Source organism: Neolamprologus brichardi, chromosome 18 (genome assembly GCF_056152115.1).
Source record: "Neolamprologus brichardi isolate AB-2024 chromosome 18, ASM5615211v1, whole genome shotgun sequence".
NCBI classification, from domain to species: Eukaryota; Metazoa; Chordata; class Actinopteri; order Cichliformes; family Cichlidae; genus Neolamprologus; species Neolamprologus brichardi.
The window spans coordinates 7,128,601-7,140,214 of NC_142121.1; the positions used below are offsets into that span (position 1 = coordinate 7,128,601).

At 47.4% G+C, this 11,614-nt stretch overlaps 1 protein-coding gene and 1 long non-coding RNA gene across 2 annotated transcripts; both read right to left on the bottom strand.

The window, feature by feature from the left end:
* Positions 1–3,313: 3,313 nt before the first annotated feature.
* LOC148097545 (tripartite motif-containing protein 16-like) lies at positions 3,314–6,756 on the bottom strand. The gene is made up of 2 exons (XM_087832427.1): positions 5,325–6,756; positions 3,314–3,527 (listed from the first exon to the last, which is right to left on the bottom strand). The coding sequence occupies exons 1-2, from the start codon at positions 6,743–6,745 to the stop codon at positions 3,314–3,316; spliced, it is 1,635 nt and encodes a 544-aa protein (XP_087688553.1). The 5' UTR covers positions 6,746–6,756.
* A 3,994-nt stretch (positions 6,757–10,750) lies between these two features.
* Positions 10,751–11,403, bottom strand: LOC148097546 (uncharacterized). Its single transcript, XR_015716806.1, has 3 exons — positions 11,276–11,403; positions 10,969–11,068; positions 10,751–10,818 (listed from the first exon to the last, which is right to left on the bottom strand). It is a non-coding gene; the product is annotated as an uncharacterized LOC148097546 (long non-coding RNA).
* Between the last annotated feature and the right edge of the window lie 211 nt (positions 11,404–11,614).

Below are 11,614 nucleotides of genomic sequence, written 5' to 3' on the forward strand. Positions count from 1 at the left end.
CCTTTCTCGGACCGGACGACGGGGGATTCCTCTTCGCCCACATATTCCTCCGACAGCTGCCGGCGGCCGTGAGAGCCGGCCTCGCCAACTCTCCGCTTCTGGGCACGAAGGATTATCGCTCCCTGGCTGAGGACGCGGATCGTATTCTCCTGGCTACCCGCACTTTCCACGATCACGACCTAGTTCCAGCTTCGCCGGCGGCGCCTTCCACTTCCCCACTGACCTGCCCCGACGTCTCCGATCCTTCGCTGACGGCAAAGATCGCGGCACAGCGACACCACGGACGGGACCTCTGTTTCTACCATCAGCGTTTTGGCGCCAGAGCGCGCCGCTGCCTGCCGCCTTGTGCTTTTCCGACCCTGGGACATGGACCCCGCCAGCGCGCTGTAGCGGCCGCGACCGCTGGCGACAAAGAAAAACTGCTCTTCATAGAAGACTCGCGCTCTGGGAGACGTTTCCTGGTCGACTCCGGCTCCCAGAAGAGCCTCCTTCCCCCGTCCGGAGCCGACAGTTTAGCAGCGGGCTGCGGACCGCAGCTTATTGCGGCTAATGGCTCTCCCATCGCAACGTTCGGGGAAAGGTTCGTGACTGTTTGTTTCCATGGTCGGGATTTCCAATGGAACTTTGTTGTTGCCGCTAGCTCTGTACCTATTTTGGGCGCCGATTTTCTTTGTGCCCACGGACTGCTGGTCGATGTCGCTAACAGACGCTTAATCGATGCACTGTCTTTTTCTTCAATGCCCTGTTTCACTCGCGCCATCGAGCCCCTGAATCGGGCTAATTTAGTGACTTCAGGGAATGTTTTTCAGCGTTTGCTCTTGGAGTTCCCTTCACTGACTGTTCCTAATTTTTCGAACACGGCAACGAAGCACGGGGTTGAACATTATATCCCGACGGTCGGTCCGCCGGTGTTCGCACGCGCGCGTCGCCTCGACCCCGCGAAACTCTCCGTCGCTCGGGAAGAGTTTGCCGCAATGGAGCGCCTCGGCATAGTGCAGCGCTCGAATAGTGCCTGGGCTTCTCCGCTACACATGGTGCCCAAGTCAGACGGTCGGTGGCGGCCGTGTGGGGATTTTCGCCGTTTGAATAATGTCACGGAGAACGACCGTTACCCCATTCCCCACATCCAGGATTTTTCCGCCCACCTCGCCGGCACCTCGATTTTTTCTAAAATTGACTTGGTGCGGGGGTATCACCAGGTTCCCGTGCGCGCCGAAGACGTCCCCAAAACTGCCGTTATTACCCCTTTCGGCCTGTTTGAATTTTTGCGCATGCCGTTCGGCCTGAAGGGTGCCGCCCAGACTTTTCAGCGGTTGATGGACTCTGTTTTGCGCGGGCTGCCCTTCGTCTTCGTGTACCTTGACGATATATTGGTGGCCAGCTGCTCTGAGAGTCAGCACGCATCCCATCTGCATCAGGTTTTCCAGCGCTTGGCGGCACACGGCCTGATCGTCAACCCCTCCAAGTGCCAGTTCGGCTTGCCGGTTCTGGATTTCTTGGGCCACCGCATTTCCGCTGACGGTGTGGTTCCGTTGCCTGACAAGGTCCGGGCCGTTGCGGCTTTTCCGCGTCCTGCGTCCGTTAAAGCGCTGCAGGAGTTCTTGGGGATGGTCAATTTCTACAACCGCTTTCTCCCCAGAGCTGCGCACCTGCTGCAGCCTCTCTATGCTGCCTTGAAGGGTAAAACAGCTAAGGACCCGATTGATTGGCTCCCGGAACGCATCCAGGCATTTTCTGGGGCCAAGACCGCGCTGGCAAACGCCGCCCTGCTGGCCCACCCGTTTCCGTCGGCGGAGATTGCGTTGACCTCCGACGCGTCGGACGTGGCAGTGGGCGCGGTGTTAGAACAGCGGGTCTCCGGTGTCTGGCAACCGCTCGCTTTTTTTAGTCGCACGCTTAGGGACAGTGAGCGCAAATATAGCGTTTTTGACAGGGAGTTGCTGGCCCTGCACCTCGCGACACGGCATTTTCGGTTTTTTCTCGAGGGTCGGAGCTTCACCGCATACGTCGATCATAAACCTTTGACATTCGCGATGTCCAAGGTCTCTGATCCGTGGAGCGGGCGCCAGCAGCGCCAGTTGGCAGCCATTTCAGAGTTCACAACTGACATTCAGCACGTGGCTGGTAAGTCCAACTGCGTGGCTGACTGTCTATCCCGTGTGCTGGTCTCTCCCGTTTATGTTGGCATAGACTTCGAGGCTATGGCCGCTGACCAACAGGCCGACCCGGACGTCCTTGCCCTTCGGTCTGCGCAAACGGGCCTTGTATTGGAGGACAGACCCTTGTGGAACGGCGGGCCCAGCCTGCTTTGCGATGTTTCCACCAGCCGTCCACGCCCTGTAGTCCCCCTTTCGTGGCGTCGTCGCGTTTTCGACTCCGTACACGCCCTCTCTCATCCAGGCGTCCGGGCCTCAGTCAAGCTGGTCAGCTCTAGGTTCGTTTGGCCGGGCCTTCGTAAATCAGTGAAAGAGTGGGCAGCCGCGTGCATCCCATGCCAACGTGCTAAGATCCATAGGCACACACAGGCGCCCCTCGAATCATTCCGCGTTCCAGGGAGGCGTTTTGATCATGTGCATGTGGATCTGGTTGGTCCTCTGCCGCAGTCACAAGGTTTCACGCACCTTTTGACTGTAGTGGACCGCACAACCCGCTGGCCTGAGGCAGTGCCTCTGGCGTCCACTACAGCAGCAGCAGTGGCCAGGGCATTTTTGTCAACGTGGGTTTCGCGTTTCGGTCCCCCCGCCGACATCACCTCAGACAGGGGCCCCCAGTTCGTTTCCGAGCTTTGGTCTGCCATGGCTGACGGCCTGGGGGTCAAGGTCCACCGAACCACTGCGTACCACCCGCAGGCCAACGGGATGTGCGAACGTTTCCACCGGTCGCTTAAGGCCGCGTTCCGTGCTTCTCTCACAGATGGCAACTGGGTTGACCGCCTTCCATGGGTTTTACTGGGGTTGCGCTGCGCGGTTAAAGAAGACCTTGGGGTTTCCCCGGCTGAACTGGTCCTCGGTCAGCCCCTCCGGGTCCCCGGGGAATTCTTGCCTGAGAGCCCACCCCCGTGCTTCGCTCCATCTGTGCTGTCTCTCCGTCCCCCAAGAGACTCGTTTTCTCTTCCTGGCCCAGTGCACCATTGTGTGCCCGACACCTTTGTTCCAAGGTCGTTGGACTCCTCACAGTTTGTTTTTGTCAGGCATGACTCATAGGCCTCCGCTGCGTCCACTGTATGACGGCCCCTTTAGGGTTATTCAACCGGGCCGGAAGTATTTCCTTTTGGATTTTGGGGGTCGACAGGAGGCTGTTTCTGTTGACAGACTTAAACCAGCACATGTGCTTCGGGATGATCAGGTGGTGCCGGCTCAGGCCCCCCGCCGTGGCCGCCCGCCTTCCACTGGACCGGACAATCCTGCTTCTTCCTCTGGGAGCGCCCCCCACCTGGCGGGGCCCGAGCTGTCTTCAGTTTTTCCTGACCGCCCATGCCAGCCTGGCCATCAGGCTCGCTTCCCCTCCGCCAGCTCTCCACCTCCCCGCTTCAGCCGTTCTGGACGTTTAATTAAAGCGAGGGTTCTGGACTAGGGGATGACCCTACTGGGTGTTCGGGGGGGGCATGTGTGGTGGACCACTGGAGGGCTCCACTCACACCCAGTTCTCAGGAAGTGTTGTTGCTGTGTTTTGGAGGGAAAAGAGTTCAGTTGTGTGGTGATAAGAAATAAACGAGCAGTGTCAATCGAGAGCTCTCGTGTCGTCTGTGTTTACCTCCACAATGTAGTTGTTCTACTGTAACTGACCTATTTTTCTCTTGTTATGAAGAGTAATACTGTGGTTTTAAATGTGGCCCATATGGTGCATTTACAAAGCTGCTGATTTTTTTCCGTTCAAGAGGAATAAAAGGCTTGGACGGGTTTTATGAAAATGTTAACGTCAGGAACAAAGTGAAATTACAGGGACCAGAAAAGGTGTGAAAAAAAGGCATTTTTGTGTATTATTGCAATCACCCCCAGAGAGGCGCTGTAGATGACAGACAACATATTTATTGAGTCTTCATAGTCATTTTATGGGATTTTTACTGTTCATGTTAAACTGTGGTGTTTGCTGATACAGTGTCCCTGCTGTTTGTTCTCATCAACAGTCCTGCTGTTTTTAATGAAATGGGCTGAAGCTGAAGGAAATGCTTCTACAGTGTTAGTCAATTATTTAGTTTGGAGCTGTATCATCTAACTAATGATGCTTTGATTCAGTTTACCAGGATCTATGACACAATGCACTTTATGATAAAGGCTTTATTCAGCCTAAAAACATGGCAGAATGTAAAACATGTGGACAAACTGAGCTGAGGTGCTTTAACCTCCTCTACATCCCTGTTAGCAGGATGAAGGCGCCCTCTTGTGTTGTGCATCACTTTCAGATTTCACTTGTTAACCTGCAGGAAGACAAAACTTCACTGAGCCTTCAGCAGCTTCAACATCATCAGTAAAGACAGATTTAAATATGTGTAATATCACACTGTGTCAGTTTGTTCACAGGAGTCACAACCTGTAACACTGATGCTGCATTCAAGGACCATTACAAACATCTGAAAGGACTTAAGAACATGAAGACAGAAGAAAAGACTTTGTTCAAAGTTTGATTTATAGTCAAACCTTCCAGTTTATTCACACAATAAAACATCAACACAATATATGAATTCATTCATTAAAATCACAGTTTTTCCTCATTTGTTTGATGATTTTGACAAAAACAAACACAAACACACACACATGGTCTGCCATACTCATAAAGAGAAATGTCGACATTTTTCAATACAAATATTCCAGAAACATTTAGAGGATAGAGAAGTTTACATTTTCATGTGGAGAAATATTTTAGTAAATCAAAATGATGATGAGCAGTGATAGCCTCCATAAACAGTCACAGGAAAGATCTCCTTTAAAAACTCAGAAACATCAAGAGAACAACTAGAAGATGTGGAGGTACCACCCATAATGTTTGACTGACAGCTGATCTCTGTGCAGAAATGATGGAGAGGAAATAAAATGAAACTAAAATACAGATTTAAACCCACAATATGAAAGACTTCAGTCTATTTCACTTTAATCAACTCAGCAGTGTCTCCAAAATTATGAAACCAAAGTCCAGCATAGAGCGGCTGAGTGAATGTGGTCTGGACTCTGTGGAGGAGAGTCATGGTTTCAGAGACGCTGTAGAAGGACAAAATACCTGCTCTGTGATCCAGGTACACTCCTACTCTGGAGGAACGAGGACCTGAGACAGGAGTTTGGATGTTGTTGTACAGAAATGTATAAATGTTGTTGTTACACTCTAATGACCAAGATTTGTCATTATATCCAAATCCACATTCATATCCTTTTCTGCAGATATTCTTGTATGCGACTGCTACATAAACTCCTCCCCCTCTCCACTCCACCTCCCAGTAACAACGTCCAGTCAGACTCTCTCTACTCAGGACCTGACACCATCCACGCCATGCAGTGAATCTGTCTGGATGATCAGAATAAGACTGTTGTTGATTCATTAATGTTACTTTTCTGTTCCCCTCTGATAATAACAGATATGTGTTTGCTGTGTTTGGATCCAGTGTGATTTCACATGAATATTTTAAGAATCCAGCTCTGGTCTTTGGCTCTGGTGGATCTGACAGTGAAACATCCACTTCAGTGACTGTCAGTGAGATGTTTGTCCATCCCTCTCTCAGAATGTCCTGTAGTTTATCTCTGACCTCTGACACAGCTGCTGTCACATCCTCAAAGTAGCTCAGAGGACGGATATTGATGCTGGATGAGTCTGTAGACTCACTGAGTGCTGACAGTGAGGGGTAGTTGTGTAGAAACTGGATGTGATCCTCTGTGTGTGAGAGCTGCTTCAGCTCAGCATCTTTCCTCTTCAGCTCAGTGATCTCCTGCTCCAGCTTCTCCTGAAGCTCTTTGACTCGACTCACTTCAGTTTCCTGCTGGGATCTGATCTGCTGCTTCACATCAGAGCTTCTTTTCTGGATGAGATGGATCAGCTCAGTGAAGATCTTCTCACTGTGCTCCACTGTTTGATCAGCAGACTGATTGATGGCCTCCACCTCCTGTTGAAGCAGCTTCACATCTTTCTCTCTGTCCTGGATTCTCTGCTGGATGTTTTGTCGACTCACCTCCAGCTCTCTCTGCCTCTCAGTCCTTTCTGCTGCAGCTGAGACTGTGTCGTGGCCTTTATGTTCATCCACAGAGCAGAGATAACAGATACTCTGCTGATCAGTACGGCAGAACATCTTCATCACCTCATCATGACGAGAGCAGATGTTCTCCTGGAGCTTCTTGGAGGGCTCCACCAGCTTGTGTTTCTTGAATGTAGGTGAATCATAATGAGTCTGAAGGTGTTTCTCACAGTAAGATGCCAGACAGACTAAACAGGACTTGAATGCTTTCATTTTTCTTCCAGTGCAGAAATCACAGGCCACATCTTCAGGTGCAGCATAGCAGTGATCAGCAGGAGCAGCTTGGAGTCCAGTCTTCTTCAGCTCCTCCACTAAATCTGCCACTAATATGTTTTTCTCCAGGACAGGCCTCGCTGTGAAAGTCTGTCTGCACTGAGGGCAGCTGTAGATTTTCTTCTTTTCCTCTTCATCCCAGAAGCTTTTAATACAGTTCCTGCAGTAGCTGTGTCCACAGGGAATAGCCACCGGATCCTTCAGTAGATCCAAACAGACTGAACAGCAGAATTTTGTTTGATCCATTTGATTCATGTGCTGTGCCGTTTCACCGTCTCTCAGTGACTGTCAGACAGTTTCACTTCCTCTGAACAGAAACAACCTCTGTGCTCTGAAGGGAAACAGATCTCTGCTCTTTTTCACCTCCTACAGGAAATGAGGCTCACCAGCAACTGCATTTACACCATGTTGTTTAGACCCATCCTGATACAGACACATCTGTGAAGGGAGGCACTAAAGAAATATTCTTACAGAGCGACCAAGAGCCAATCACATGATGCAGGGTGTGGTATGTTTGGTTACAACATGCAGTAACAAGTCTGACCCAGTTAAAGTTTAATAGTTTAACTTTACTTGGTGCTTTGAAATGTGACAGTCAACACTCAGCGAGTTCATTTTATATTTCAAAAAGTTCAGCAAAGTTTAGGATGCTGTGATGAATAAAAATAAATCACACTTTATATTTTGACATTTTCTAATCTTAGTTCATTCTCACACTTACAGAATGATGCATGGGAACAACTGACTCCACTAAATCAAACCTATGTTCAAATGAAATTATGATCATTAAATAGTAACAAATTGTTATGCTGAGTGAACGGACTCTATGGCAGAATACACAGAAGCGCAGAAAATGCAGGGAGTGCTCTTTATTTGCTGTGTCAAACTTATTTACACGGGATGAGATTATACTGAGGAATAAACAGAGGGAAACCAGGGGAGGAGGCTGACACGCATTCGGAGGGAAAGGGGTTACCCGCGCACGCAGCGTGGATCTATAAGAAAAAGAAAACGAAACTTTAGGGGGAGATGCCAAACCACCGGTAAGAAACAGCAATAAACATGGGGAGAGTTTGAGAGCTCACTTGTCACACTGGCTGTTCGGGCTCGGGCGAGGATTCTCGGGATGTGGGAGAAACGCTGTAATTGATCTCCGTAGTGATCCCGGAAATGCGGCTTCACAAACAGCTGACAGGTAAGCGGGTGATGGATCCGGCTGAGGATACAGGACAACAGGTAAGCAAACAAAATCCAAGACATAGGTTGGCCGTGATGCACACCGCGGAGAATTAAACACGTTACCCACGAGGAGGTGGCAACACTCCGACACCAGACGTCAGTCGCGCTGCTCCTAAGTAACGCTCCATCAAATGACGTCTGATGCACCGCCGGTGTGTCAGCATCCCGTGACACACCACCCCGCCTACCTGAGCTGAAAACAGAAGCAGAGCCCGTGACACCACACCAGAGAAACCCCACCAACTCCTAACACAAATATTTACATTTAGCAATAACAAATGCAGATCGCTCCACAGTGTTTACAAAAACAAACAAACAAACATCTTTTTGTAGTTTTTCCTGTGTACACAGTCACAGTGGAGTTTAAAAGAAAACATCAAGATGTGCTCGAAATGAAAACTTTGAAGTTTAATTCAAAGGTTTTAGTAAAATTTTTGCATGAACTGTTTAGTAATTTTTGTTTTTTACAAAGTGTCCATGTCAGTAATTCATTTGAATGTATTTTGGTCTTAAACAGATCCAGTAACTGTAACTTTGCCTCACCTACTTAACCGAGTATTTTATTAAATATCAGTATTTTTTATTCAGCTTTGGGAAAAATACTTAAGAGTACACACTCCAGGACCGTTAAAATGAAGGTGGTGAGGAGATGTGCTGGATTAATCCCTGGCCAAAGGTGTCATTCTTAATTCAGACTACTGGACGAGCTCCATCAGCCTTTTGTGAGGTCTGTTTAAAGTGGACTCAAAAACATTGACAGCAGCTTCCTGCAGTGGACTGTATGCACAGAAACACATGGTCACATATGCAGCTGTAGCAAGCTTGCAGTCATTTTAAACAGACTTGTTACTCTGATGTCTGTCTCTGTTAGTGCTGCGACAGACTGGTGACCTGTCCAGGTGTACTCTACCTATAATTACTGGGACAGGCCCGAGCCCTCCACCCACCCACCAACCCTCCCACTGTGACCCTGAATTAAATATAAAGAAGAAAATGGATCGATAGGCTGACGTTTTTTTAAATTGTTCAAGAAATCTGAGCTGTTGCTTTGTCCTTGGATTTTGTGGTAATATTAGAGCAACCTTTCTCACAGAATTCCTACAATAAGCCATGTTACCTGAGATTATTCCTGTATTTACCTGAAGGCCCTGACAAATGTGCTGTGTACATGAAGGATGGGAATCAAATCACATCTTAACTGCTTACAGTTAAGGAACCTGTTCATGTTTATTTGATGAACCAATGATTTTCTATAAGTTTGTGATCCATCTTTGATTACTGATTCCAAGATGGTCTTTACGGAAATCCTGTTTGGCTTTTTAAATGTTATTTCCCTTTTTCAGTTTGCCAGGGCAGCTCTCCACAGTCACTGTCCACATGGGTCAGTGGGAACTAGAAGCACTCTGCTAATGTGTGTGACCAGCAACCTCCAGCATCCACCCAGTCAGCGTTTACCATCGCCCTGCTGGATATTTGTTTTTGTCTGTGACTGGAGAGTCAGATTTTTTTTGAGGTTGGAGGAACAGCCTCACACTCGCAGAGGTGAGTCAGTTTTCAGAGGTCATCTAAAATCCTCCCACCCTGGTTTTTATGAAGTAGATCTTATTATGTGAAACAGTAATATTTCTCTTCCTCTTCACCCTCTACACATCTGACTTCAGGTACAAGTCTCAGTCATGTCATCTGCAGAAATTCTCGGATGACTCTGCCATTGTGGGTTGTATCAGGGATGGACAGGAGGAGGAGCGCAGGAGTGTGGTGGACAGCTTTGTCGAGTGGTGTGAGCTAAACCACCTACAACTTAGCATCACAAAGACAAAAGAACTGATTATGGACTTTAGGAAGCATGCTCCTCCTCCTACCGCTGTCACCATCAGAGGGGGCTGATGTAGAGATCGTGGAGGACTACCGGTACCTGGGGGTACACTTGGACTGTAAACTGGACTGGACCAAGAACACCAATGCTGTCTTTAAAAAAGGGCAGAGTCGGCTTTTCCTACTGAGGCGGCTCAGGTCCTTTAATGTTTGTAGGAAAATGCTGACCATGTTCTATCACTCTGTGGTAGAGAGCGCTGTGTTCTCTGCAGCTGTGTGCTGGGGCAGTGGGGTGAAGACAGCTGATGCCAACAGGCTGAACAAAGTGATTAAAAAGGCTGGTTCTGTCCTGGGTGTCAGACTGGAGAACCTGGAGGAGGTGTCTGAGAGGAGAATGCTAAAAAAGCTTCTTTGTATCATGGACAACCCCTGTCACCCCATGCACTCCTCCATGATGGAGCATCGGAGCAAACGCAGCAAAAGACTCACTGCCCCAGAATGCAGAACTGACCGCCACAGGAAATCCTTTGTACCGGTGGCTATAAGACTGTTTAACTCTTCCTCACTCTGTAGCTGATTTTCCTGAGACTATTACCAATGTTATTCTGTTCCCTTCCAGACCGTGCAATATTACCCAACAGTACCTTATTGAATATTTGTTTCATCCCCCCATCATACGCTGCTACTCCCTTTATTCAATTGCACAATAATATGTCACTTTATAGAATCGCCTGCACTGATAGTTAAGTTATTTATTCTCCAGGATATAGTTATATATATTACTTCGTTAGAGTTATTTGATACTATGTCTTGCACTATCCTACTGTATATTACTGTACACTACTATTCTTATTGTATATATTGTATATCTTATTCATCTGTTCCTCTGTCTCTCCTGCTGCTTTGAGCATGTACATGACAAAAGAATTTCCCTCGGGATAAATAAAGTTATTCTTATTCTTATTTCAGTGACTGCTGCTTATACCACAGGTTAATACACTGTACAGATCCCTGATGGGAGAATCAGCCCTATTTTAGGCATTACCTGTTCCAACAAAGAAGTCTGGTAGATGTTTGTTTACAGTCTGATGATGGGACCACATCCTCAGCATCTCTGAGTTTGTTTCTTGGTTATTATTCATACACAGTAATGTGATGTATGATGATATCTAGTATAATTGGACCAACCTGGTGCTCTTCATTGATGAAGGCTGTTTGAGTCTGAATGTTTGACCTTGTGTATCTTGTGTTCTCTGGGCTTTGCTGACCTCAATCTTTTTACAGGATCAGAAAACAAAACCAGGATTACTGTAAATGTTTCTTCTCCAGGTGGATGATGATAAGACTGTGTGACACAGGATGCCACCTTTAGTCTTGTGAGGAAGCAAAGCTCAGTAGGAAGTGTGATATTATATGGTACCCACATGTGTGCTGCTGAGGAGGATGTTCAGGGACGCCTGCAGCCAAATCCAAGCCTCCTCAGGTTAGTCGTAGTTGCAGAACGTTATAGAAGGACTGAGACAGCTGAGGTTTAAAATGTTTGAATAAACGGATGAAAAATAGATTTTCTTCACTATAATTATCACTTTTTTAAATCTTTGGCAACTAAAAGTTTTTTAAATTACTTTGACACCTGAACTGAAAATGATAACATACTGTATTCATTAATAATCAGAAGATGCTCCACCATGCAACATCTCATTGGCTGTAATTTTGAAATATAACACCAACCTGTCCTCTAAACTCCTGTCTGTTCACTGGATTGCTGAAATTCTTTTTAGATCTAAATGATCCAAACTTGAGCTCTAATGTTTAATAGTAGTAATATTCTAGACCTCTTTAAGTCATTTTCACTATTCGACTGTCCAACCAGCCAACTCCAATAAAAGAACACAGCAGCACTCAGTGATCACCACAGATGAGCGAGTTCCTGTAACATTCATCATCTGATCCCTGTTGGTCTGTGTGCTTCTGCTTTTGGTAACTATAGTTACCTAACTGTAGTAACCATAACGCAGTCACTATAAACACATGCCATCCACTTTCTAACTGCTGGTTACTGGTTACTTC

What these genes read in the sequence shown, in the direction of transcription:
- LOC148097545 (XM_087832427.1), bottom strand. Translation starts at nt 6,745, where the DNA reads ATGAATCAAATGGATCAAACAAAATTCTGCTGTTCAGTCTGTTTGGAT. An exon ending in GGATATAATGACAAATCTTG is followed by an intron (nt 3,528 to 5,324) that starts GTCATTAGAGTG and finishes GAACGGCTGAAG; the next exon opens with CGGGGAGGTGGAGAGCTGGC.